We start from the raw sequence: 27,718 nt of genomic DNA on the forward strand, positions 1-27,718 counted from the left end.
ACGTAGGGAGTGACGCTTACTGTTTCAGCCAATCAGCAGCTCACCGGCGGCACAGCAAAACCGTGACGCCCAGTGGTAGAATTATTCTAGAAAAATGGTCCAAAAATGCTCCATCATTGTGATTGCACAGCCTTCTTGGTGTCTAAGATAAGAAACTGTACCCTTCTGAAAACAGTCTTCACCATTACACACCTCTTTGTTCAGCCAGGGGCATTACATCATTTGACATTTTAACATACTGTATGAGCTCAGTGTGCAATACACGGGGTAAAATACTTTCAAAACTGTCCAATGATCTGACCTAATTTTCCTGACCAGAAAGTATACATTATCTTCTACTGTAAATATAATACAAATATAAATGTAATCCTGGGGGTGGTGATGACGCAGTGGATAAGACGCATGCCTTTGGTGTCCACTGTGAGACACCAATGTATCCCTGAGCAACTTAACCCCTAGTTGCTGTAGTCGAGGCGAGAGATAACCATGGCCTGCACCACAAGCTGGCTGGCGTACTGAGTAAGATAGGGCCTTACGTTGTATAGAGGAAAGCGGCACAACATGGTCTGAAAAGGACAGCTGTTCATGACACGCAGGTTTCTCACCACCCTGGTTGGAGTCAGATTGCTTGGCTGGACTGACCAAGAGTTCAATCTTAGAGAGGTTTAGTTGAAGGTGGCAAGCCCTCATTCATGCAGATATGTCCGAGAAATGGTCCATGAACCGTGGGGTCGTCTGGCGTGAAGGACAGGTAGAGTTGCATATCATCTGCATAGCAGTGGTAAGCCCACAAATTCTGATTCTGAGATAGTTTTAAAAAATATTGTTAAAATTTGATCTCCAGACCTTTAGTCCCTAATATAATCCTACACTTCTCATAAAGTAACTCACGGTATATTTATTTCAAAACATAGTTACAAGATTCAAATTTCTTTGTACAGTCATATTATGTTACAGTACAAATAATGAAACTACATTGTGTATGTCATGTTAGTCCTACAGCTATTGCAGTGCTTATAGTATATTATATCCTTTCTTTACACAGTCTATTCATGTGAAACATTTATAACATTTTATTTCAGTTCTTGTAAATACAAAAAGAAAAAATCAGTTATGATAATACAATATATGATACAAACACAGCCAAGTAGCCATGAAGCGATGTCAGATACACAAGGACACTTCAAAAAGTAACTTACATGTAGCTGACTTTTCAGTGTTAACAAATGGTTAAACTGATTTTGCTGTCTTCCAGTTAACATTTGCGCAAAATTCATCCTTACTATATAAACTAAAACATTTATTTTTAAACCTCTGGTGGAACTTGTGTATCTGCCTCTACATTGAAAATGCCAATAACTTCCATTATAAAACAGTACCATTTCTCACAACAAAGCTAACTCATACATTTCAGCTGACCTTGAATTAGTTCATTTACATTATCTGTGAAATGCAGAGCTGAACAATATATGCCAGTGTATTAATATATTTCAGTTTGAGTAGAGTAAATTACTTTTGTCCCTGAAAAAATGCCCCTGTCCCTTCTGAAACTTCTAAATAATGCAATGAATGACTTTTTAAATTTCTTTTTCTTTATCCTTCTTTTGTCACAACATTACTGCCATCCCTGAAATGTACAGGCACTGCCATACCTAACACACTATAGGTCTATTATCTCCTGAGTCCTCCATATCTGTTATGTATTAAAGTAGATGATGTGACACTTTATTGTACCCTTCCCTGCTTTGATCATTGGGATGGAGGCGAGGGTGCAAGTCAAGGATGGAACTGAAACCCAAGTGTCTTTCCCATACACAGCACAACTGGGGCTCTCATAAGCTGGAGTCTCTCTCTGAGACAGGACAGTAGCCATTTCTGGTCATCGTGGCATCTCCCTCAGGAGCAAAGATGACCAGTAACCTCTCCTGCTCTCTCTTGGTTTTGGGTAAGCCGTCAGATGGTGTGATGAGCAGCTGGATGCGCTGTGGAACAAAAAAAGTTAGCCAGCCATTGACCATCTTTATTGAATGAATTCCACAGTGGGGTGTGTTCAAGTAAAGACTAGGTTCAGGGGCAAAGTTCACAGGAAGTCTGATTTATGACCAAGACCATAACTGGCGCACATATCCTTTCATTTCAGACTGTAAAAAACTTTAAGGCATCAAAGGTGATCTCAGAATAGACTGACGCCGAAAATTTCAAACTAAACATATCATCTGAGGTTAGTAGGTGTGCGATAAATCTGATAACCGCTTTAACGATAATAAAGAGTTCTTTAAAGGTCAACACTCAGGCCTACCTCTCTGAGTGTCCCCTGGGTGGTGCAGATCTTGTAAACCATCCAAAGCGGGATGCAGACCATGGAGGAGAGAGCGAGCAGCCAGCCAATGACATAGCCCCACCATGGGTACACATACTCATTGTTGTACTTGAGAGGAGTGTATTTTATGAGGGAGAAGGCAAAGGTACCCTGGAGAGACAAGTACACCGGTGTTACTGGTGTAGAAATGATTTCTTTTGATTTCTACAAGAGGAGAGAAGACTTCGGTTTCTGTCAGCCTTTGTCATTTTTGGAAAGCCTTGATGCTACTTAATTAGTTTGTTGATACTCACAATGCACGTGGCTGGGGTGAAGAACAACCAACAGTACTTGATGTAAGGTCCTGGGCGGTAGCCAATCATGTCCTCAATGTTATCATAAAAGCGATCTGCACCTGGAAAAACACAGTGAAGACATTTCTCTCCACGATGTGCCTTGAAAATTGTTGCGGAATGGGAAGGTCGGCCAGTGATTAGGGTACATATTTAAAGAAAAAAATGTCTCCTTCATCACCAAGGAATGAAATCCTTTTATGTTGTTAGGACAGCTTACCATAGACCCATGCAATGCAGACAGTCTCAAAGATGGACATGAAGAGAAGACACATGCCACTGGCTGCATAGTAATCAAAAAGCTGGAAGACATACATGCCCCCCTACGAAGAGAGAGATATAAAGTATTGAGTCATAATTATACTAATAATAATGACATATATATGTATATATATAGTAATATAATAGAATGAACCTGCTACAATCTACTGGTTTTCACACATAACAGATTGACAGATAATTAAATAACCCAATGAGCTGAATTGAAATTGAGTTCAATTTATGCTGTGTGTGTTAAAAAAAACTACCTCCCCCCACACACAAACTATAGGGAAATGGATTATAAAGAGGAAATAAGCTAATTCATTTATTTATTTGTGATCATACTAAAAAGGCATCTAGTTATGGGACTTGACCGACTCATCTCAAGTCACTTTGCATGTGATACAAAAAAGAGAAAATATTGTAGTAGCAGACTTGCCAGGCTTGAAAAATCAATTCTACTCAATTTACCCAGTATAAATTGGATGTCTGAGGTGTCTATATTCATGTGTGTGGAGAGACTGTCAGGGGGAAGGGGTCATGTCTGTGTCAGGGAATCATTTCATGTGACAACAATGACAAAGTATGCTGATGAGATAAAGCACCAAACTGCATTGTAGGGCACATTTAGCAGACATTACAGTGTTTGCAGTGACTACTACTTTTTGTCTTTTGTTTTATTAGCAAAGATACAATGTTGACTGCATTTTAAACATAGTATTTTTAATAATTTAAATATTAAGAATAATGCAATATTAAGAATAAAAACATCTATAAAAGAGACTTGAAATGCTGAAGACCACAATTAGAGACTTCAGGCGTGACTTCGGCGTTGCATAACAACACTTGAGACTTACCTGAGACATGCTGCGTAAAACCTTTGACTTGCTTGTAAAATGATGACTTGTTGACACCCCTGCAGAGCATTTATGTTTCCAGCTGTGCAGAGGTGAAACCATGTCAACTATGTTGGACTCCGTAATAGTTTATTTCAGCAGAACAAAGCATCAAAACCACCAGGTGCAACCCCCACCCCATCAATAGCCTGATTTGAGTGAATGTGTTTGTGTGAAACTCATTTCATTAGTTTCAGTGGACATAGTTAAGGACCCTATACAATGAGGGAAAACATCTTAGGTAATGAGATTTTAAGACACTAACTATACAAAATGCCATGTAAAACTACAGGTGAAACCAGAGTTTCTGCTTGCAGATCTTTTTCTCTGTGCATGCATCTGTGTGTGTGGTCCCAGAGTGTGACCCTTACCTCCATCAGCATGATGAGGCCCATGAAGAAGGAGAAGAGGCTAACAGCTAACAGGAAGAGCTCCCTGCGGTTTTTACGTCGGAACAAAGCAGGGTACATGTCAACTACCGCGGTCACAAGGCTCTCGACACACACAAACTGACAGGAGATGTGAGGAAAAGAGGGGGGAGAGAGGTAAGCACAGGAAAATGAATGAAACTCTGAAGGAGTTTCATTCTTGGCATGCCCTACTGCCTCAGTAAACATCAGCTCAGTAAAATGTATCCCTAAAAACATCACAAGTAAAAAATCAAAATAAATAAAAACAGTTAAAACAAGTCTCTCTAAAATGTCTAAAAAAATTTTGTCAAGTCACACCGTATTTGTTCAGTAATTAGTGCCATGTGTGGAAAACAAAACGTGTTCCTACCTGGCTGTCAAGCCCCAGAAAAACAATCATGATGAAGAAGAGGGCGGCCCACAGAGGAGAGAAGGGCATCATGCTCACAGCTCGGGGGTAAGCTATGAAGGCCAGGCCAGGACCTAAAGAGACCAGCAAAAAAATGTAAACTGATCAAACAAATACTGCTCGTTCCTTATTTCTTTTTAAGTGAAAGTGTACGTGAATGTAATGTATGCAAGCCTCACCAGATTCTGCCACTTCTGAGATGGGAACGTTCTGTTCAAAAGACATGAAACCCAGGATGGAGAAGATTGCAAAGCCTGCCACAAAACTGGTGCCACTGTTCAGAAAGCACAGCGCCAGGCAATCTCTGCAACAGACAGACAATGCTTCATAGAAATGTAACAAATTTGCTGCAGGAGAAGTGGCATCATTAAGCTTGATCACATAAATCACACCTGACGATGAGGCTGTTAATGACGATAAAGGTGATGGCTGCTTTTATTCTATTTCCATGGACCACTTAGGATTTTAGTTTCAAAATGAAATGTTTTCTATGTCGGACCGTGTAAACATGTACTCTTGTGAAAAGGGGCTCCAGTGTATTGAGCATGAAATCACACATGCATGTAGATATGTTTACCTACCTGTAGCAGTTATTGTTGTATTTGTTGTAGCTCCCCAGAGCAGTCAGCGACCCCAAACAGATGGCATAGGAGAAGAAGATCTGGGTACCAGCATCCATCCACACCTTACACAAAAGAAAATGACAAAAAAAGAAAAGAAAAATAACTAAAACTGAAACTAAAGAGATGGTAAATTATGTATAGCCAATGGAATGCTCAAATACTTAGGTTGATGTATATGCACAAAAGGGCCATGCAGTGATTAGATAGTCCAGAGGAATTCAAGTGCTGAGTGTTAGCATAATCATTAACTATTGTAGTTGCACAATAATAAACTGTTATAAGTCTGTTATTGGTCTTGTTTGTGTAAAATAGCAAAGGGAATAAAGCGCCAGCAATAATCAGGCTCTGGTTATAGAACGATTGTGATCCCTTAGATTAGACCAGGGGTTTTCAAAGTGTGGGCCTCCCCAGGGGGTCTCCAAGCAGTTTCAGGGGAGGCTCAGTGAAACAATATTAAATTACTTATTGCATTAGTTATCAAAAGGAGATCACATAGAATAGCCTACATGTGTGAGAGTTCAGAGATACAGTTGTTTTTGGGAACTGTTTTCCCCCCATTAGAGTCAGAAACTAATAAATTCCTTAGGACAGACCTTTTTTAAAACTATTTGGTGTAGTCAGAAGTTATGTCAAACAGCAATATTTTGGCTGATTTGGCTCAAATGTTGAATGTCTATGGGATCAAATAATATAATCATGATCCCATAGACATCCAAGAATTGAGCAAAACTTACTAAGTAAACTAATAATGTGGTCGGAGGGTGCTGATTTACAAGCTTTATCTGAGGGCAGGCCCGCAGTCTCAGACTTTGAAAACCCCTGGATTAGACGTGAAAGAAGTAAATTGCATGTTGAATTATTAGTTGATTGTGTTTAGTCTAGTTTGTTTGTGACCAGAATGAGGCGATGAAGTAATACTAACTAAGGTTTTCTGATTGGTTCTTTGCTAGTCTGATATGGGCCAGTTAAAACTCTGTTGTCCCCCCAGAGCTTGGTTAGCTGACTGCGGCTCAGTCCTGGTAGAGCTCGTGTTTACAGTCCCAGCGGTGTCCTGACCCTGCATTGGATCCCCATAGTTCTTGCCTCTTTCATGGAGAGCAGATGGACCCAGCAGAAACTGGGCTCCCCATCTGAGAACCATGGGATACCTGCACCTGGTGCGCCCTCGCCCACGGAGACCACATCCACTAAATCTTCTAAAGGCCCTCGCTGTTTTCTTTGAATTGCTTGAAGGTAATCATGCCACCATGATAGATTCATACAGCTGACGTACATTTTGTCTTTCATTTGTGGCTTTCAACTGTTTGTGTGACGTTGTGGTACCTGTGGGTCCGCCAGTCGTCCCAGGTCAGGATAAAGGTAGAACTGGATGCCGATCCCAGCGCCAGGCAGGGTGAGCCCTCTGATCAACAACACAATCAGCATCAGATAGGGGAAGGTCGCAGTGAAGTAGACCACCTATATAAATTTAAACAAGAAACATGGCAAAAAGAAGAAATAAATACCAGATGTCATCCATAATGTGCCCCAGGACTGCAAAACAAAATAAACAGATAAAAAGGGGTCACTTGAGCTCTGACAGAGGTGCGGATTAGCACAAGACTTTGAATCCCCTGTCACCCACCTTTCCCGTGGATTTCACCCCCTTCCAGATGCAGAAGTAGCACATGATCCAGGCGATGAACAGACACAAGGCCAGGTCCCAGTTCAGAGAGCCCATGTGGTCAATGCCTGGGGAAATCCTCAGCGCTCTTCTCCTGCAGAGACAGGGAAGAAACACAGGCATGATACATCATTGTCATTTTCACAATAGTAATGTATCGCCAAGAGGAGGTAAGGCGGTCTGAGAAACTCACTCCCAGAACTCGAGGACAGGAGATGTGATGTTGCCAGTTTGGTTGAGTGAAGTGTTTCTCCTCTGAAACTCCACACAGTTTTCTGGGGGATGAAGAGCAAAATGTCTTGAACGTGTCAAAAACATTGGAGGAACCTTGCATCTTGACGCACATTTGCTACCTGTGTTCCATGTGTTGTTGCAGGACGACCAGGCCAGGTCCCAGGAGAAGCAGAAAGACAGGTAGAAAATCCCCCAGGCCAGAACAATGATGTAGTAGAAGTTCAACAGAGTCACTATCACCTGGGTGCCATAGCCAATACCTGTAGAAATCACAATTTGGTCTATGGCGCAGTGAATTCCACCTTTATTTATATCACGGTTTCATCCCATTCATACCATTGGCTCCATACCATTTGCCAAATGTCCTACCTACCTTCAAACAAGGGACTGATTTTTCTCCAGCAAGTAATGCCCCCCTCGCTGGTGTACTGGCCCAGGGCCGTCTCCAGGAAGAAGACAGGAACGCCACAGGTGAACAGGAAGATCAGATAGGGGATGAGGAATGCACCTGAGTTGGGAAATAACAAAGCAATTGGTTACTGGTACTGTGTGTTAACATTCATCTTGTCTAACTGTATTTTCTTTATCCTATTTGGGGTCATGGGGGGTCTGAAGCCTGTCCAAGCCTGCATTAGTCAAGCAGTCAGTTCTTCAATCTAATGCAGGGCCAATGCATAGGCAGAGGAGCACATTCATTCTCATACACAGGAAGAGCTTCCAATCCATCTGACTGGCACGTTTGGACTTAGGGGGAAATCAGAGGAGGGGCAGAGTCTCTTCCTTTCTCAGATTACATATTACCTATTACAAGCTTGTTTTTTTCTCAGCTCTAATTGATATGCTGCAACTGTTTGCACCCGATCGCCTGTCAGATTAACCCGGTTTGAACAAAACTAAAACACAAAAGTAAGTCATATAGAATTTCAGAACCAGGTCATATGTCGTGTATACCTGAACATAAACTGGATTGGTCTGAAGTTTTGTTACGATATATATTCTCCTAATGAGAACAAGCACTAAAAGGTATGAAGTGCTGCAAGAAGAGGTCGAAGAAAGTGCTGTTTTCTTCAGATGCTCCACGTTGACCTGAGCCACTGCCACTCGCTGTCCGCTTTTGTGTTGGCGTCCTGTCGGGTGCCCGAGGATGTTTGGCGTGCTCAGATTTCCGCCTCTCTGCAGGGACAGCTGCTGCGAGTGAGGCAGAACAACAGCTGCCTGACCCGGATCAGCCCTGAACCCTGACCCTGCCACCCCACGGAGGGAGAAACAGGGGCGTCCATTTTAGCAGCTACATAAGCATGTCCAAAACCAAAACTCTCACAAACTCTCTGCTCTGGTTTGTTGTGTGTTTTTATTTCCCTCACCTGATTGAGTCTAGCATTGATGTGCATCTGAGAAAAAGCACTCAGGTGTTCTGTAATGGTTTATGCATGTATTTACTCTCACGTCAGCTGTCATCAATTATCTACTCATTCAGTGCATGTAAAGAAAACACTGCATGGTTGTTTGTAAAAGTGCACTATGGTATTAAATTCTTTAAGCATGGGCCTGACATACAAATAAGCTATGTCTACTCTATATGCAAATCTATTTCCCCCTCTTTTAGGTTTTCAGAGGAAAACCTAAACTCCTGCCTGGATCCACTCTGCTCATCTTCCACTCACCTCCTCCATTCTTGTAGCAGAGGTAAGGGAAGCGCCACATGTTGCCCAGGCCGATGATGGAGCCGGCGACTGACAGAATAAACTCTAACTTATTGCTCCATTGGCCCCGCTCCTCCATCTTCTCATCCGAATGGGGCAGCAGGTCCTTGGCTTGGCGGCTGCCACTTGGAAGGCCTGCTCTGGTAGCGTCTCCTACGAAACAGACAGGGAGAGGGAAAAGGATTGCTGCAGGTCATAGAAGCTGTTTGGTGGTGATTTCCCTGCCCCCAACAATTGTCAAGCTTTCCTTAAGCAGCAAGGCAACAGTGGAAGAATGTAGTCTTACTAAACACCTATAAGATCTGAATGTGTAAAATTATATATATATGGAAAAAGGAGCATGCATTCTCAGTCCTTTTTTATGTCACAAACAAGAAATTTACCTGAAAACACACATTTTGAGCTTTGTTTACATTATGAAATGCATCCATTATATTTAAGTGCAATACAATCCTTATCCATAAACAAAAAACACACAGTAATCAAACTATTTCATTAAAGAAATGATAATGAACTTAAATCCATCAGAATTGCACTGAGTAGTCAATTTGCAAAATGACTTAAAGTTACAGCTTACCTTTCATTGTAGTGATCTGCTGTGTGAAACCCCCGTCTCAAGGCTGAAGATTTATCAGTAAATGCTCAAGTTTTAGTATTTAACATGACTGCAGTGAGTGAGTGAGGGGCGGGGGTTGGAAATGCTAAACTTAGGCCGGCCTCCACGTTCTTTCCCTCCGTCTGGCCCTTTCAGAGCAAAGTACATATATAAATAAGGTGCAACATGAGAGTCCAATAGGATGTTACTATGATCAGCATTGTGTATATTTCTGCTGCAGTGGACCACTTCTGCTATAGGAACTGTATATACATTTCTTTTTTTAAATGAATGTAATGTCTCCTGTCGTACGCTTTCAGGAGATTCCTGCAAAAAGCAAAAGCAGATTTCCATTTTTTAATTAAGAGCACCCTAATAATAAAGTTTACATTTTGGGTTCCATCAATTCCTTTCTGCAATGCAGCACATCCCAATTTCATGTCTGAGGTTAAGTTAATTGACTAATTTCTTTGATTGAAGGTGCAGATCCATTCCTCACTGCTCACATGATGTACAACAGGCTAAAAGAATAACCACAGGGAAATTGTTAAAATCAGAAGGAATTGCTGTGTGAGAATGACAAATCTTCCATCATGTTAAAGTCTGACAGAAAATTGATTTCACACAGCAGTATTGCTATCTAGCGGACAGATGGAAGAAAGCCATTTTGTGTTGCCAAATCAAAAGAAATTCACAGAAATATATAAGCAGTAGTCCATAAAGCTGTAAAGCGATGATTATAAAAGGTTCTTTGTGACGATTAAGACACCAAACTACAGTTCATTCATGAATTCCACTCAGTCAGCACAACAAACAGCAGGTGATGAAGATGTAGTGGCAGACGTTATGCAATCTATTATGCACCCTTACAGTTCATTTGGTCTTGCAGCCCCTTGTACATATTCTCCCGGTCAGACTAGGGACAGAGGTCAGTCACAAATGCAGCTGAGGTCAGTTCACACTGGATTTTACTTGACTGAGTTACAAGTTCAGCCCAACCGCCCCCCCCTTTTGCGAACAGACATGCTCCTGCAAATTCACGTGTAAATCTAGAATGACTTCTTTTTCCAACATAGAAATTAAGGGAAAGTAAGTGGAAGAGTTAAAAAGGAACACCAACTATGGCATATACCATGTAATTCAATATGCAGTTCCTTATACCAGAGCTCCATAGCATGCTTCCACACCTCTCCCCTAATTGGGCTTAATGAGTAACACAGGAAGCTTAGCCTACAACCTCTCGACGACAAGGCCATAAGTCACTGTTGAGCCCTCAGCATGAATTGAAATTGAAATTCCGCACAAGGACCGAAAAGTTAGAAATCCTTCAATATACAGCCCCACTGCTTGTATTTGACTTATCCGGAAAAAAAAGATTTGTTTGCTAGATCTTTTGTTGTCTAACGGAGAAGACAAAACAAAGAATAAAGTGTGCCCTTTTCTAAGTCCTTTACAAATTAAACATGTTAAAAAAAAAAAACCCTGAGAAACAGACAGTAAAGTAAATTATTACAAAGAAAAAACATCACAATTATCAATCATTTGACTAGGAACAGTTTATTAAAGGTGAGAAAACAAAACAAAAAAACCCACAATCCATTTGTTTAATTGCTTAAAAGTATGTACATTATAAATAATTCCACTACATTACAACCATTTGTGTTTCCTAGTCTGGAGTCCTACATATTGAGATGTTACTGTCTGAAGAGCCAGGAAGAGGGCAGAGGGGAGCGGTTCAGGATGTCCAGTAAAACACAACTGGGTTCTCTTTATTTGCCTGTTTGGACTGAATACAACAGCTGGAGTAAGTGGGTGTTTGTTTCATTGTGAGTAAGTGTACCACTGAGTTGTTATTGTCCAGGGGAGGACCAGGAAGTAGCTGGTGGATGCTTCTAAACCTAAAACTGTTGTAGGAGGACTAAGTCTTCTCTGTGTAGTTAACAACCGTTCCAACATATTTTAGCACTCAGAGAGAGGACATGTCATTGTGAAGCCACACTGCGACAGTAGAGCTCTTCTCTTCTCTGTCTTCCAGATGCAAGGTCTCATTTTTCTTGTGCTCTATGATCCAGACAGAAATTTCCCAGGTTTGTCCCTCTTCTTCCATTCATAAAGGGCTGTTCGGTCCCTCAGTCTTAAAAGCTGAGGTTAAAACGCTAGCCTGTATACTAGGTTTTGTGTTATGCTCATTGTGTGAGGTACAGTATTCAAACTCAGTCCTAGGCTGTTTATTTTTTAGCGCTAACTGCCCTGCTGAGGCTCTTGCTGCTGCTGCTGAAGTAAAGTCGCTGGGTTTAGATGAGAGGCGGATGAGGCAGGAGACCACGAGGTCACGACAGATGACGATGGCAGAGTCTGCACACCGCCCGCACCGCACAGCGACGTCGCCAGCACTACAACGCTCTCCTCAGCCACCTCCTCCACGGTCATGCCTCCCCCGCTCGCCACGGCGGCCTTCCGGGAGCAGTCTATGCAGATGTAATCCTCGTTCTCGGCCATTTCGCACGACACGCCCACGCACACCTGGTGGAACCACTCATCGCAGCCGCCGTCACACTGCACCCAGTCCACCTAGAAATACACGCAGGAAGACAGAGGCCGACACGTGAGTGAGGATTAACAGGGACAACAATGAGGCAACATTGCTGCAGTTATAGGAAAAAAATCTATACGTGGCAGTGGTTTGTCAAGCAAAACGCAAAAAAACAAACATTCGTGTATGATTTGTAACAGCACACATTAAAGCTGCATTGTTTGATTTATCTAATGTACTGCTGTAAAGCCAAAACAAAAACAGGCCAAACACTGAGGGTAGATGATCTCTGATATGTTTTACACACCACTAAACTCAACCCTAAAAAACACTGGGCCGCTTGTGCACATCTTGTAAGCAAAGCAAAAAAATAAAATGGGACAACTAAATAAGTGTACTTTAGTGTCACATATTTTGTACATGCAGCGTACAAACACGCTGAATAAGTCCACAAATAAACTTAACAAGAAGTGTTTTCTGCAGCAACACGTCACATATTGTTTATTACATTAGTTTTTCTCTGATTTTATGTCATGTTATCTATATTTCTATTTTTCTCTTCCAGGTGATCCTGTTCAAGGTTGCAGGTCCCAGTAAGCTCTGGGCTTAAGGTAGGGTACACCCTGAACAGATAATAATGTTTACTTAGTTATTTTAACATAGAGTCTCTAACATGCATTTTTTTTTAACTCAAATATCAAAACAAGCAAAACACACATCTCATGATGTCAGATTTGAACTCGTGTTCTGGATTAATTTATCAGTAGATGTTAAAATAAACAAAGAAATGTAGTCTTTAGAGCAGCACCTTCATTATTTCATCACCTCTACTCTACCCACAGAGCTGCAGGCCAACCAGCTGGCTCAGCTCTGATTGGCTGCCAGGTAGACACACAGGGGAAGGAGACGGGCCACTGGTTAACTCGGTAGACAGTCTCCAATGCCGTCTCTGAAAAGGACTGCATCGGTGTGTCCTGTTAATACGTTATGTGTAACTCTCTTTAAGGTGTTCCAGTGCTGTTATCAGCTGTTGATATTCAATAAAAGCTCCATGACGCTCATTTTGACAAGGGTTCGTTATTAACTCGGCAAACAAAAAAACAGAATCGACTGCCTCTCCCAGCATGGCAGGGATGTTTCTAAGGAGGGTCAAAAGTGTCGCCAGCCAACAACGTGGTGCTCAGACACTGCTCGTAGGACAGGACCCTGTGCTCACAACTTAACTTTTATAAGAAAAGACGGTGAAAGATGATTGAAGATGAGCTAAAAGGAAAGTCAAACCGTATTTCACAGCCACATGAAGCACTGCAGTAGAAAGTTATATAAGAGATGAAACAATTAATCAATAAGCAGATTAACAGAAAATTTAATCGTTTACACAAAACAAATCTCTGGTTTCAGCTTCTCCAATGTAAGGATTTGCTATATTTCTCAGGGTTTTGAACAGTAGGTCAGACAAATTAGGACATCTCAAGACGTCACCTTGGGATGTGGAAAACTGTGATGGGCATTTGTCATTCTTTTGAAGACCATTAATGAGTTTTTAATCTGCAGGTTACCCGAAAATGTAAATAATAATTTGTTGCAGCACTTCTTGACTCAATGTGAGCATAACATTTTACAAATTGTGTCTAATAAATACATGGCTTTAAATCAATATTTTTAAAATAATATTTAAAAACAAACAGACATTTGAGTTTTTTTTTTTAAAAAGTGCACAGTCATATGGTCGCCTTTGACCTCTGTTAATTAGTAAACTGCAGCTGTGTTTATCAATCATCTATGATCAACCCTGGTGCCTCTTTTACTGCAACAAAACCTCTTGACAACACAATCTCATTCTGAAGTGCTCAGAGTCCTCACCTTATCTTTACAGGGTCTCTGGCAGTTCTTGGCTGCACACACAGCGTTCTCATCGTTGGAATCCTCGGCCCCGGACCAGTCGTACTTGGAGGGAATGTCAAGAATCTTCTTCTCCTTCCTCTTCTCCAGCCCCTCCCTGATGGCCTCTGCCTTGGCGGCTGCCTTCTCCTTTCTCTTCCTCTCCTTCTCCTCTTTGGCTAACCGTTTGGCCAGCTGCTTCATCTCCCGGTTCTTGTCCAGGTTGAGTTTGAGTTTCTTCTTCTTGGGTTTGCCCCCAAGACCCAGTTCCAGCCCCACCCTTTTTAGTTCTTTGGACTTGGCCGGTCTCATGTCGCCCATTGCTGAAGCCCCACCGGCGGCGGCGGCAGCCATCAGCATGTGGTGGTGCTCGGCTCTTTCTAACTTCCGTTTCCTCTTCTTCTCTGAATCTTTCAGCTTTATCTTCAGGGGCTTTTCCATCAGAGAGTCGTCGGGCTGTAGAAAAGGAGGAAAAGACGAAATGAGAATGATTATTTCGATTTCTATTTCTGTACTAATTACAGGAATGTTTTCCCTAATTTGACCTCTATGCATCCATTCACAAAACTCTTCATCAGAACCAACCAAAACGATTGATTCAAACCAGCACCCAATGTTTAGATGACCTCCCTACCTCCATGACCTGTAGGAACCTCTCCTCAGACGGGGGGTGTGTGGCCTGCAGGATCCTCCAGATGTGCTGCGTCTCATCCAGAGACACCTCCAGTAGGTCTCCCAGCATCATCAGCTCCTCCAGCTGGGCCTTAGCCTGCGGTGACAGCTCAAGCACTGGCGGCTCCAGGCTGCGTGGTATCAGAGGGGTCTTCCTGGGCTGCTTCCTGGGCGTGCTCACATCTGAAATATAAATATTTTCAGCATGAGATGGCGAGGGCATTTCTGAGGAAATCAGCAAGCTGGAATCCCTCAAATGAGTGTAATTAAAATGTGTATTACATAAACAAGTGTTGCAAATAATAGCCTTGGATCATTTGTGCACAAAACAACAGGGGATTATGAGTAGGCAGACGCAAAAGCAACAGAAGGAATCTCAGTAAGTAAGTGTGGCCTCACTTTGCACACAGGACTTGGAGGCTGAGGAGTAGGCGTGTTCGGCGCAGAAGGAGGGCGTGGCAGCCGGCCACATGTGGCTGACCACCTCCTCAGACTTAACAGGAATCTCCTCATCACAGAACAGGTAGGGCTTCACCTCTCCTGGGTCCTGCAACAAAACAGAGACAACACCACCAGGACAGGTTTAGAAGAAAAAAAAAATAATTCCGGCTCACTTATACGTGGCTTGAACAACAGCCCTTGCTGTCTCACATACCTTCATGTCATAACCGTAAGTCTCCCTGATGTCCTCGTCTGAGTCGGTCTCCTCGTCGTCGTAGTCCACGCACTGGCGAGGGGATGTGGCTCTGCTGAAACCGGACTGCTGGAAAGTCTGGATGTGGCCCTGAGGAAGGACAGAAACACAAACACACAAACACACACACACACACACACACACACGCTCAATGTCTCTAATGTTTCAAAAAAGCATACATGCCATCTTCTTTATTTAATAAAAGAGCCAAATGCTTTGGCCCTTTAAAATGGCATAATTAAATAATATGCCAGAAAAAGGATATACGCTCTTTTTCAACAAAATATATACAGTTAGTTCTCTAAGCTTGTCACATCTATGAGAAATCAGGTTGCCATCTGTTGCCTATAATTCATTGCTCCTGGTCTATTTCATGTTTACACATTAGTGCCCTCTTCTGGTACATTTCATGTTTACATCCAAAGCCCCAGCGGAAGCCATAAATTACAATCCACACATCCCAAAACAAGATTCCTAGAGTTTTACTGATGTTGTACTATATGAGAATAGGAATTAGAACAATGTAAAATCATTTAAAAGTACCTGCAAGTCTGGGTTGGCAGCAGCTTTCTGCAGCTCGGCATTGATGATCTTCTCAGTTTTCTCCCTAGCAGCCTGCTCCACCATGCGCTGGCTCAGCACTGACAGCTTTGCCAGGGCTGAGGACAGTTCCTCCGTGGCCAGAGATTGACGCGCTCGGTCCTGTTACAACAGTTAGGTTGGTTTAAGGATGGCCATTTAGCAGAGATCGAAAGTAAACCATGGAAATTAAGTGTTCAAAATAAAGCAGGTAAGGTCACTTCTCTGCATACCTGCCAGCTCATTGCCCTCTCAGTCAAACACTGGAGGGCTTCTCCTTCAGGTAGACGCACCGGCAGCTTCTGCAGCGAAACCAACAGCGACAGGATGGTCTCTAATCTCGGCCTCCTCGACCGCTGACACAGCGGACAAAGGAATTTGAAGTCTTTGTTATTGCTCTGCCAACCCACACCCAGCTTCTTCTGAGATCCCGTCTTGGGCAGAGGCACGCACGCTCCGTGGAACCAGTCCTTACAAAGCTCGCACTGCAACATAAAGCCGCTGGCCGTCTTTCGACACAGGCAGAACTTGACCTCCTCGATGCGGTCAGCCATGGCCATCTTGGCTAAATTGGCGGCACGGAGTGAGTGGATTGACTCCACTTCTTTCTGCTCTTTGGCTTTGAAGGCTGCTACAACAGTGGAAGGGTCTCGTACCTCTTCGAGGCTCTCCTCCAGGTCGCTCAGGGCGTCGGGGTCTAAGCCTCCTCTCTCTTTCTCCATGAGCTCCTTGACGCGTTTTCTCTTGCTCTTGCTGTTGCCATAAACCCCGATGTCTGCGCGAGGGCTGAGGACCTAAGAGAAGAGGCACACAGGATAGCAACAAAGAAATTAATATGTATATATACATTTTTATTCTGCTTACAGTGAGTATTTATTAATTTACCTTCTCTGTACAAGACATAAGACAGAGAAGTTTAATTTATTTTTCTTTAAGTGCCCAAACACAGCACAATATATGTGGTCTTAACTACAACTAGAGGAAAGCATCAAATCAACTTTTGTCATAATGGCCCACCTGGAGCAGTGTGTACGTGGAGTTCTTCTTGAGAAAGGTGCGAGCAGTTCTCTCCCTCCAGGCTCGAGCTGCGGCCACCTGAGACTCCACCTGGGCCAGTGGATCAAGCCGGACGGGGATGGAGCGACCCCTGGCCAGCAGGCTCTCCAGCTGCTCTAGGTAAGCATAGCTAGTGCCACTCTGTGTGAGGCGGATCCCCAGAAAGAGAGGGGTTAAGAGACATTTTAGACAATGCCCTTATTCATGCATGTTGAGCCTCAATAAAAGACCCTCGAGAGGAAGCGTGGGTTTAAATGTGGGTTAGAGGGGCTTCTAAATGATGTAGTGTACAAACAGACTGTACCTGAATGGCTTCCACCTTAGCCGTCCACTCCTTGGCCTTCTGTAGTGCCTCTCGGAGGGCCAAAATATTAGGTAGGTAAGCTGGGATGTTCCTAGCTTCCAGCACAATGCTCTCCAAAGTCGCCATGCTGTGTCGAGGCCTGGGGTTATAGGAGGACAGACAGGCACGGGATAACTCAACTAATATGACTATTTTTGTAAGTAAAACAAATTGGGGATTACATGCATTCAGCATCCCCATGAAGTCTGTGCAAATGTGCAAATTTGTATACATTCAACTGTACCTGGCCTGTAGGCAGGAGCGGGCCTTATCCTCCCATCTCTCTGAGACAGTGAGGATCTCTTGCAGTTCAGCCATGGCTTTCTCCACAGCGTGGTGGGGAGCTAGGCCCACCCCAGAGTCTATCAGCCTCTTCATCAGCTCCAGGGTGACACGGTGAGGCTCGGCCAGGGTGACGCGCACCTGGTATATGAAGAGGGCAGCAGATGTTACACAAGGCCACAATTGTAACAGCTCAGAGCACACAAACAGGTTATGGGTGTTGTAAGAGCCCAACCTCGTCGAGCCAGCGGGCCTGCTGGAGCTCCTGTTTCAGGCGGGGCAGCTCCGGCAGCTCCACATCTAGGCCGCTACCCAGATCCAATAGTGCCTGCAGCTTGGAAGAATCAGGCAACTCGTCCGACAGAGCCACCTGGGCTCGCTCGTGGAAGTCCTCCACATTCTCCAGTAACTCCTGGAGGGATGGAAGGCCACAGACACATTGTGAGTTAAAGGGAAAGAAGGGAGAGTCCAGTTGTTTTAGAATTAATTAATTGCACTGATGGTGAAAGACAAGGAAAGACAAATGAAGGTGTATTTCATTGATAACTGAGTGCCTGGATAAGCACAGAGGTACAGTGCGGACTCACTTTGACTTGTCGGGCCTGGCTGATGATGCAGGGCAGCCTGTAGAGCTGATCCACAAATGCTTTCAGCTCGTCCACTGTCAGTTTCGTACGGTTACGACTGCTCTCTGAACGCAGACGGCTGCTGCAGAGACACATGGAAAGGTAATTGGCGGTTTAGTTCGCCTCTGAACCCGAGTGGATACAGGATTGATTTGCAAATGGAAAAAAAAATTTCAGGTGTGTGTACATGGGCAATCAGTAAATTGTTTTTCTGTTGGATTACATTAAGGCGTATCCATGTCCACTGACCTGTGCCGCTGTTTGCGGCTGAGCAGCAGCTGAGCTACGGAGGAGCACGTCTCCGCCTCTTTCACCATCTCCCTCAGGCGGCGAAACAAAGCTTTCTCCGGATACTTCCTGTCCTCTGCATCCTCCAGCAAAACCTTGAGCTCAATAAGATCTATGAGACACACAGAACAATCATGCAACAGCACACTATGTTGAGAACACAATTTTTGTGAAACATGTACATATGTTGTAGTAATACTCAAGTATAAAACCTTTCTTATTTTTCTGGTCAGCAGACAAGGCCTCTGTGACCCTCTTTGACCAGGTGTCATAAGACTGAGCCCGTGTCTTGACCCCATACAGCATGGATGGAAACTCCTCCAGATCATAGCGATACCTAAAACATATGCAGATTTCCACTTGAGATTATGGTGTATGATCAAGTAAATGTAAAGCATAGTACTGCCAATCCAAGCCTGAAAGACTGCAACAAAGTATCAGGTTTCACATCAAATGTAGGACATCACAATTAAGATTTGACCATGTCCTGTACATATTTTTGTTGTTAAAGAGGTCATATTATGCTTTTTGGCTTTTTCCCTTTCCTCTATTGAGTTATATACCTTTTTTGTGGGTGTATTAAGTTTGCAAAGTGAAAAAGTCCAAAGTCCACCCCAAAGGGAGTTCCCATCTGCCACAGAAAACCCTGCTCTGAACTGCCTGAAAACAGCTCGTTTGTAGTCCAGCCTTTTCTTCTGCTTTACTGTGACATCACAGCAAAATGTGCGTCATAATGCTCGCCTAGGGACTAGTCCGACACGCCCTCAAAAACACAGGTGGAAAAACACTCTTAGCTGCAGCACACAGTGACAAGACATCCACTTCTCCTCTCCCTTCCAAACATTAGCTACCCTCCAAGCAGTCAATAGACATAAAGTTGTTACCGTGATGTGGAGACAGAGCTCAGTTTATAGATGAAAGATACAAGTGTTACAGATTAATAACTCACCACTCTGAAACTCTTTCTCCAGTCCATGTTGCTAAGCTGGTAAGGGGATATACAGCTGAACCAAAGCTGTGTTTACCAGCTTCTTACTGCTTCTGATTGGCTAGTAGTTTTTACTAAGGAACTGCGCATGTGCAAGTCCCAAACAAGAGCTTGTAGAGGTGAGATTTATCACTACATAGCTAAAACAACGCATTCAACACACAGGGTAAAAAGAGGAGCCGCAGAAATGTGCAGTATGACAAAAAATAAGGTGTTTTTTGAAAATTAAACCATGTAAACCTGCTCTGGTACAACCCCTTAATAAGATTTTGAACCTGAAAATGAGCATAATATGACCTCTTTAAGACACTGTGTATAGCAATAAAAAACAAAAAATAAAAAAATCTCTCACCGAAGACATTTGTTGCCAAGCGGACAGTCGCAGAGATCTGCTGCATGGTAGAGACAGACCAGCCGATCAGGGCTGCAGGAACATGTCAGTGCAGACAGGAAACAGGTTGTCTTACACTTGTGACACTGCCGCTCATCGTCAGGTAAAAGTTCAAAAACCTCCTGCTCTGACGATAGCACCCCCTGTTGATAAGGAGGAAAAAAGAACACAAAGTTGAGGCTGTAACAGGTTACTGTCAATCACCCGCACTTTCTACATGCATAAATTGAACAAAAACACACTCACTATTTCTTGGAGGGCCTGTCTGAGTTTAGTCTCCTCCTCCATCATGTCTCCCATTTCCTTGAAGACGGCAGCGGCCAGTTCCACATCAAGACTCTCCGGATCAGCAGCCATCTTGCACAGCAGCTCCTCGTGGGAGAAGACGCAGTAGCGGTGGAGGCGTCGGTAATGGGCCACACACTGACGACCCATAGGTAACTGGGCAAGGGCATGTGTGAAAAATCAACACCCCCATTCAATTCATTTTTTTATTGAAATAAGAATTTGCTTTGTCCTCACCCAGTCAGCAGTGCAGAAGTTGACGGCTTCTGCAAAGTTGTAGCCCTGGTTGAAGCCGCTGTGGTAGGCCCTGGGGAAGGTCACCACAAACTCCCCTGCACACTGATTAGTCCTGTACACCTGAGGTGGGGGTGGAGAATATGCACATACATGTGACTAATAATCAACATAGACCACATGAACAATATCTAATTAGATCCAATGTCAACCCTGAAAAACACTAAGGCTCAGACTACTAACAGGGACACCGTGCTCCATGAGGACATTTGGATTCATGATGGTGACCAGTTGATGGAGGAGGTCAGGTTGGGAATCGAACAGCTCTGGAGCCAACTTTTTCATTACGGCCTCCAGCTGCTCTGCTGCAGAGGCCGGCACTCCATACCAAGTCTTCGGTTCTCCCCTGGACAAGAGAGGAATATATGAACATTAAATATATACTAAGCTCACGCTGAGGAGTGACACACATGTAGGACGGAATTAGGTTAGTTTATATGAGCATGAATAACTCAATTATAGCTTTTTCAATAGTCAGCGGTATTTGTTGCTCTTTTTTTAGACTTTATTGTGTCAGTACATGTCATTGATACATTTCCTGTTATTTAAATGTCTTTCTGACCTTATGTCATCCTTCACCCATACAGAAAATGCAGTGCATACATATACAATAAAGTCAGTACCAGTATAGATGTTACTGATCCATAGTGTGTATATATCCATACATATTCACATTTACATACATGCAGATTTATTTTTTGCTTTTAATTGTGTATTATTCCGCTAACATGCATATCTTGTGATAAAGTCTCATGCGTCCTTTGTTCAGTCTCACCAGTGCAGGAAGTTAATGGAGTAACTCCAGTGGTCCTCGATGTGCCAGCAGAATGAGGAGAAACACATCCCCACATAGAGCCAGGGCACCTTCATACCCGAGATGTCTACATTGATGTGGGTGAGCACCGACTGCTCCAGCACTGGCATGTTATTCAGGTTCCAGCCTGAGTTGGCATACTCCTAAGACAGGAGAGGAAACAAAGCGCTTTCTTTCACTTCAGGCCAAGTGTTATGTTTTTACTTAATGTAGCACCATTAAGTAAAAGAGCAGTAAGCTTTTTACGGGATCTGTTAGATGATGATAAATATAATGACCCAGGTAATGTCTCCAGGACACTGAGCAATCTCCATCAAAAGTACTCTACTGGTTATAAACCTGTGTTAGAACATGTAAGAAAATAATGAGCTCAATGTGACATTACAGAGAGTCACATTTTATGACGAGATGTAAAAAGATTAAACAGTCCAACAATCTTCTCACCTCCTCATCTCCCAGGAGCCTCCTTTTACCGTCCCTGACAGGAAATCCGCTGCCCACCTCCTTGGAGCTGATGTCAGCTCCGTACTCTACAATGACGTCCTCCTCGATGCTGCTGACTAGGCGCCAGAACTCTTTCTCCACCAACTCTGTGGGGACCATCTAGGGGCACAAGGCAGAAATAATAAAAAATCCCCCTGGGCCTTATCCCAACAGTGAAAAGCTGGCGAGCAACACATTTAACTTCTAACTGTTGAAGCGGAGAGTGTGGCAGCCAGATGATGGTAAGACATCCATGTAACAGGTTAAGTATTCCAGCTCACTGACTGGATTCTACATACATGGACAGGCATGTTGAAATAGTCAGACTTGAAGTGGTCAGCCATTTCTCCGAAGCTCTGGAGAGTGTACTCCCTCACTGCCTGCTCGAAGCCAAACGCCTCCCTGGGTTTACTGCACTCCTGTGAAGGAGGAAGGACAACACATTCAGCATAATAGGAGTTTACATCACGTTGAAATATAAAATGGAAAGATGAGGGAATTAATAACAACTCATTAAGTAGGACAATACCATGATGTGAAAGGACAGGAGGCCTCCATTCATTTATATTTTTAAATGCTCAAAATGATTTTCACATGTGCACTTGTACATGCTCTGAAAATGACTCAATTCATTCATTTCATCTTTGTTTAAGAGTTTTTGATTGGCCAGACAGCGTTCAAGCCTTACCTCAGCAACACACTTAGGGCAGCGCCAGTCCCCCTTCGGCACATCCTGTAGAGGTGGGATCAGGCAGAAGGTGTGGTAGCTGTCGTCACACCCGTCACACAGCAGGAGCCGGTCCTCCTCATCGCCCCGTCCACACACCAGGCAGAGGTAGAGGTCAATCTGGGGGATCAGTGCCGCAGAACGTAACAGGGGATGGTCACGCCCAGAGTTTCCCAAGAAATAATAAGCATCAACTGTCGGGTCAGGCATAAACAAAGAGCAGGCACTCACAAAGTTGACCTCTAGGGTCTCCTTGCGTGGTCTCATTTTGATGGCGAAGGCCTGGGCTTTGAGGTGACGCTGCTTCTTGCTGAATCCATCATCTACGTGACAGGAGAAAAAGTGCCGGGGTATGAATAGAAATACTTCCAGTAACACGGCTGATTTGTTGCTCCGTTCAACCACTGGTCAACCAAAAATGATCCTTACCAGCCGACACAATCTCCAAGCCGACCATCTTGGGGCTTGTACCAAAGATCTTCAGGCCTTTTGGCTCCTTGTTTTCCCTCTAGAGAAACACAGCAACAACAACACAACAGCAGACTGTGAAACAGAGTGATCCTGCTAAAATGCCAAATGTTAGACAGCTTCTGGGGAGCATGCCTGCCACAGCTGGGAATCTGGAAATTTGCAGGAGATGGATGCTTAAAGCAAAGGATTGTAGGTGAAAGATAATTTTTTGTGTGTGAAATAACTGCTCTGATTAAAAAAATAGGGATGCACCGAAATGAAAATTCTTGACCGAAGCGGAATGTAATATAATTGCAGAATACCAAAATACTGACTGAGTACAGAGAAACTAACAGGATAAAGTCACTAACCTGCCTGTCAGTTGCACTGGTTCGTTTTAGTGGGTTTACCATAAAGGCTTGAATACGTGTGCGCTCCAAATTTAGGTGCAGCTAGCTTAATCGCCTTCTCAGAAACAAGTGACAGAAACACTCAAAGTGGCTCAGACCATTTGTTGCCTTTTATAAGAAGTCAGCCACAGATGGAGTAGATGTGCTGGGAGACAATTCAGCAGGACAGTGTCTGCAAACGGATTTTTGCGTCTTTCTCTGACACTTTAAAACGCTTACACACTGCCGAGATGTCAGCGTAATTGTTTGGTAAAATTTATTCGGTCTTTTGACTTATTAGGCCAAACACCGAAAGTGCTTTTTTTGCTGTTTTGGCCGATTAATTTCGGTGGCCGAACATTTGGTTCATCCCTATTAAAAAGCAGAGTTTGCAATAGTCTTTGTAGTGTTATATAATCTCCTTGTCCACTCAACTACAATATGAACAATTTTTACAAAACACTTCCTAAGAAGTTTTTTTGTTTACCTCAGACTTGAGGCGCCTGGAGCGTCTCTCAGGCAGAAGATGGTCTTTGGTTTGCATAGCATCACTCTCCCCATCTTTCTCCTTATCATCCTCCTCATCTTGTTCCTCTTCCTCCACTGCCTCCTCACCAACTCCCTCATCCAGTTCTTCACCATCATCTCCTTCGTCATACAGCCGCTGGATGCCCTGACAAAAAAAAAGGAATGGAGTGCAAAGGAAGTAGGCTTTGGAAACCTTTTTAAATCTATCCATTCCAGGCTTTGAAGAAACAGGCATATCATTACTGGAACATCTGGCCCAAGTTTGGTTTGTTCAGGTCAAGTTTGGTTGTTGTGTGAAATTAAAGCAAGACTGACGTTTTGCTCAATGGGGACTAAAAAATAAAGTAACCAAATACCAACACCCACTCACAAAATGTCCATATTAACTAAAGCTGCTGTACAAAACAACGTATTTTGTATGACTCATGTGAAATGGTGAAATGTATGAATGCCTGGAACAATATTCAAGCATATGCACCAGTTCTTGTTAACAATAATTGCTACTGTTCAGCTGTATGGAGCAAGGTCAAACTAGTTTAGCTTGCCTATGTTAAATCGGCACCACTCACAGTCAGCGATGCCCCAGACTGGAAGAGTTCATACGGGTAAAGGATTCTCTCATAGTGGGAGCGCAGCAGTGAGCCGGTGCCTTTCCCGGATGGGAAGCCCATTCGGCTGGCCACCTTGGACCACCTCTTCTCTTTACACACCATCTCAAAGCCGCCCTCTGACGACACAATCTGAAACACACAGGTGTCAAATATGAGCTGCTTCTTTTTTTTCCACCATGAATGACAAAATCAACACTTAACAGCCAAGTGCAAAAAAAAAAAAAAAAAAAGGTTAAAGAAAAGGGTAAGCAGTGTCATATAATTTGTCAAAAACCAACAACTCATAAAAACTATCCAAATTTATCCAGATCTTGGTTTACCTTGCTGAGCTGATAGAGGTCCAAAACCTTTCTCTCCACATGAGGGAATCGGATCTTGGATCCCTGCAGCTCCCAGAACTTTGCAATTTGATCCAGAAAGTTGAGCTTAACCCGAGTGAGGGCCTGGACAGGCAGGAGAGGGAGGAGAGAGGACAGACTCTAAATGCAGGAGCCCAATGTTCTGCTGTTATGCACACGGGACACCTCAGGCAAAATTATGTTTGAATGGCTGCACTCTGATACACAGCTATACTTCTCTGGTTCTGTGAAAACATTACTAGAGCTGTGCTGCTGCCCTTGCTTTACATTTAACAACATAGAAAGACATACTGCACACTCTGCTATGCAAGGAGTATGTAGCGCTGATGAGCTAATTACAGCACACCTTAAATTATAAATGTTTGTATCTTCCAAATGTGTCTAAATTTTATGCAGTTGGAATCATTTCCAAAATACATGTTATCATTCTGAATGGGGTGTTTTCCTTCATGTTCTTCATAGAACAATGCCTGAGACACGCCTTGCCTCTGTGTTATTGTTAGGATAGTGTGATGATGACTCTTCCTGGCAAACTCACCTCGAGTTCATTCAGTCTTTGTACTCGAGGAGTGAAGCGGAAGTTGCGAACATCGCAGGCAAACGGAGGTTGCCAGTCCTGATTGATAAGAAAACAGAAACATTAACTCTGCCCCAAGACAACTAAGAACAAATCAGTGTTTCTAAAAACAACAACAAAACCAACAACATGAGCATAGCTTAGCTGAAGTTAATCGGTAGTTTTTATAATGCAGTACCACTACTCTCACAGTTTGAAAAGTTCAGTTTAGCCCATTTTTGTACAGGATTGTGTGTATAAATACTGCATATAGACACGGCCCAACAGTTAAAAGGGCCTAGCAAATTAAAATGTCCTCGAGTCGTTGTCTGTATGTCTACATAACAGCATAAATATGCCATCTGACAGAAGAGGCAGGCCTGCATGTGGCCCAATGTCGCATCTTCGCAGCTAACGCGGTGCAATAACTGTAACGTTATCTTAGCTAGCCAAGAAGAAAACAAAAAACAAAGGAATTGTAACACCGGAACTGTTGGATTTATTTCGACTTTCCAAAACTTTTCTGAACAATAAAGAAAACCCCAAATGTCACCCATGCACAAAATATTTACAGTTGACTGCAAAGAAATTTGGCCTCTATTAGAGTAATGGCAACTAACGTTAGTAATATCGCACACAATCACGCAGGCCCTAATGAAGCAGCCCTAACGTTACCTACGTAGGAGCATAGCAGACAAATCCTCGCAGACTTTAATCCAACGTTTATTCCAATGTTTAAAATGATATGCGAGTTTACCTCGGGGGGTCGGATCTTGCAGATGCCCGTTTTCTCTGCAATGGGTCGGATCTTGTTGATAAAGCCTAAAGGATCCGAGAAATCCTCCCAACTCGGTTCAAAAACCGGGCATTCAGGAGGGGGGACGAACTCAGAAAATGCAGACATGTCGATGTGGTGCAGGTGAAACAGTCTTTTAAAAAATTAGATTTAAAAAATGCACTTCGTTGAGCTCAGCAGTCCATGGTTATTTCCAATAATTTTCGTCTTGGGGGAAGTTCCTCCGTGTCCATCATGATCCTTCAAATCTCCCCAATTAACAAATCCCTTCGATAACAGGGCATCCCAGTCGCGATGGTGAATCATAATCTGTTCTGAAAGTGAATGCATAAATACAACAAACGAGCTAATCATTGTTTTCCCATCATCCGTCCGAACAACGGGCCAGGCCGGACCGGGCGAGTCTTCACCACCACTCCCCTACCTGGGACGAAGGGCAGGGTTAGTCCCAAACGCCACCATTCCTTCTCACAGACGACAGCTTCAGAATAATCAGTCTGTGGCAAGGCCAAGGACGATCACAAATTTTGAAAATAACTTTTGTAAACACAAAACAAAAATACTCCGGCTCTACAGCGTTGGCTGTGAGATCAGGTTACGCAAGCTAAGATTGCTATTGCTACGTCTATGTACCTGGGTAGTGCATGATTTCTTCGTGATGATGCATTTCAACAAAGTTATCTCACGGTTGGCTAAGTTCTGTGGCAAGCTGATGATGTGCATTAACATTAGCTAACGTAATCACGCTCGTCAGGCATCCCTGAATAAACTAACGTTAGTATTTACGTCCACTCTGTCGAGCACCTGACAGCTTAAGTACCAGTCAAGCTGGACCACAACAAGGAGGAGGCTAGTAGTAGCAAGCGTACATTGTTGACTGATGTCCTCAATGTGTGCAACAACCCCCATTCATTGAAGCGTCTGGGGCGATGGACAACTAGCATTCAGCTAAAATTTGCTAAAATCAGTTTAGCTAACGTTACTGCTACCCGTTACGCAGCTAACATTGACATTAGCTGAGAAAGTCGGCTTAGCAGGACCGTGCGCCATGGCTTCAGTATGTTAACCGGAATCACATGGCAAAATAGCAATAATCCTTTTGCTGTGTTTTATCGGGTGTCACTTTCCGTATAATTTAACGTCGTGTGTAGGGATTGTATCCGCATTAGCCATCGTGCTAGCTACAATTAGCAAGGTTTGGAAAGCTGTTATGGTGCCTTCATGACCGCTCGAAAACGTTTTACTACTTCCGAGGTCGCAGGTATTATGAAAGTCCTTGTTTTTCCTGTAAATAGTAATAGGAGGCAAACATATCTTGTACCAGGAACAACTATTTATGGCTGCTTTTGTGTGTTGTATCACTGCATTTAAGGAGGCATTGATATTCAGGTAGTAATAACGACACATTTAGCAACCAGGCGCTAATGTGTGGCTGCATGATTTTTAATAACCCTTCCTGGCACGGTTATCTAGACGCCACGTCTGAGCAACCATGTAGATATAAAAAAAAACAAAAAAAAACAAAACTTAGGCGGTCTTTTCTCCCGCTTTGGCTTTGACCGACATTTTACAGTCGTAATTTTAAGTTTTCCTACTGCACCTCAAGGCAGCATTGTTTGTACAAAGGTAATGTTAGGCTGAAACGAC

The 27,718-nt window shown here is 43.3% G+C and overlaps 2 protein-coding genes across 4 annotated transcripts; both read right to left on the reverse strand.

Moving 5' to 3' along the window:
- Window positions 1-693: 693 nt before the first annotated feature.
- LOC119896775 (sodium- and chloride-dependent GABA transporter 2-like) lies at window positions 694-10,887 on the reverse strand. 2 transcript variants are annotated; one of them, XM_038710189.1, is made up of 15 exons: window positions 9,429-10,887; window positions 8,813-9,004; window positions 7,522-7,656; window positions 7,268-7,408; window positions 7,108-7,189; window positions 6,876-7,008; window positions 6,575-6,709; window positions 5,210-5,313; window positions 4,808-4,932; window positions 4,590-4,702; window positions 4,181-4,318; window positions 2,873-2,975; window positions 2,614-2,714; window positions 2,300-2,470; window positions 695-1,982 (listed from the first exon to the last, which is right to left on the reverse strand). In XM_038710189.1, exons 1-15 carry the CDS (start codon window positions 9,433-9,435, stop codon window positions 1,833-1,835), a joined length of 1,830 nt encoding a protein of 609 aa, XP_038566117.1. In that variant the 5' UTR covers window positions 9,436-10,887; the 3' UTR covers window positions 695-1,832. The 2 variants fall into 2 exon arrangements, with proteins under 2 accessions (XP_038566116.1, XP_038566117.1); XM_038710188.1 differs by having other exon boundaries at window positions 694-1,982; window positions 7,108-7,408.
- Window positions 10,888-10,984: 97 nt separating this feature from the next.
- kdm5a (lysine (K)-specific demethylase 5A) lies at window positions 10,985-27,517 on the reverse strand. 2 transcript variants are annotated; one of them, XM_038710186.1, is made up of 29 exons: window positions 26,033-27,517; window positions 25,258-25,335; window positions 24,681-24,803; window positions 24,319-24,489; window positions 23,709-23,894; window positions 22,812-22,890; window positions 22,614-22,705; window positions 22,344-22,511; window positions 21,955-22,074; window positions 21,617-21,775; window positions 21,134-21,315; window positions 20,542-20,704; window positions 20,302-20,421; window positions 20,026-20,220; window positions 19,741-19,922; window positions 18,613-18,737; window positions 18,362-18,512; window positions 18,074-18,194; window positions 17,722-17,898; window positions 17,449-17,627; window positions 17,166-17,304; window positions 16,823-17,002; window positions 16,039-16,599; window positions 15,770-15,928; window positions 15,188-15,316; window positions 14,932-15,079; window positions 14,495-14,715; window positions 13,843-14,316; window positions 10,985-12,017 (listed from the first exon to the last, which is right to left on the reverse strand). In XM_038710186.1, exons 1-29 carry the CDS (start codon window positions 26,177-26,179, stop codon window positions 11,688-11,690), a joined length of 5,259 nt encoding a protein of 1,752 aa, XP_038566114.1. In that variant the 5' UTR covers window positions 26,180-27,517; the 3' UTR covers window positions 10,985-11,687. The 2 variants fall into 2 exon arrangements, with proteins under 2 accessions (XP_038566114.1, XP_038566115.1); XM_038710187.1 differs by having other exon boundaries at window positions 22,344-22,502; window positions 26,033-27,516.
- Between the last annotated feature and the right edge of the window lie 201 nt (window positions 27,518-27,718).

The sequence above is a fragment of the Micropterus salmoides genome, unplaced genomic scaffold (genome assembly GCF_014851395.1).
Source record: "Micropterus salmoides isolate LMB-PRFRI ecotype aquatic unplaced genomic scaffold, ASM1485139v1 Ms_hic_scaffold_1033, whole genome shotgun sequence".
NCBI classification, from domain to species: Eukaryota; Metazoa; Chordata; class Actinopteri; order Centrarchiformes; family Centrarchidae; genus Micropterus; species Micropterus salmoides.

Bases quoted from the DNA above. Each gene is read 5' to 3' on its own strand.
- LOC119896775 (XM_038710188.1), bottom strand. The intron at 5,314-6,574 runs GTACCACAACGT...CTTTTGTGTAAG, and splicing joins GACGACTGGCGGACCCACAG to GTGTGGATGGATGCTGGTAC. The intron at 2,715-2,872 runs GTAAGCTGTCCT...GTGTTTTTCCAG, and splicing joins CTGCATTGCATGGGTCTATG to GTGCAGATCGCTTTTATGAT.
- kdm5a (XM_038710186.1), bottom strand. From the start codon at position 26,179: ATGTCTGCATTTTCTGAGTTCGTCCCCCCTCCTGAATGCCCGGTTTTT. The intron at 19,923-20,025 runs GTGAGTGTGTTT...CCTTATCAACAG, and splicing joins GACAGGCCCTCCAAGAAATA to GGGGTGCTATCGTCAGAGCA. The intron at 14,317-14,494 runs GTAGGGAGGTCA...CCTTTTCTACAG, and splicing joins GGTTCCTACAGGTCATGGAG to CCCGACGACTCTCTGATGGA.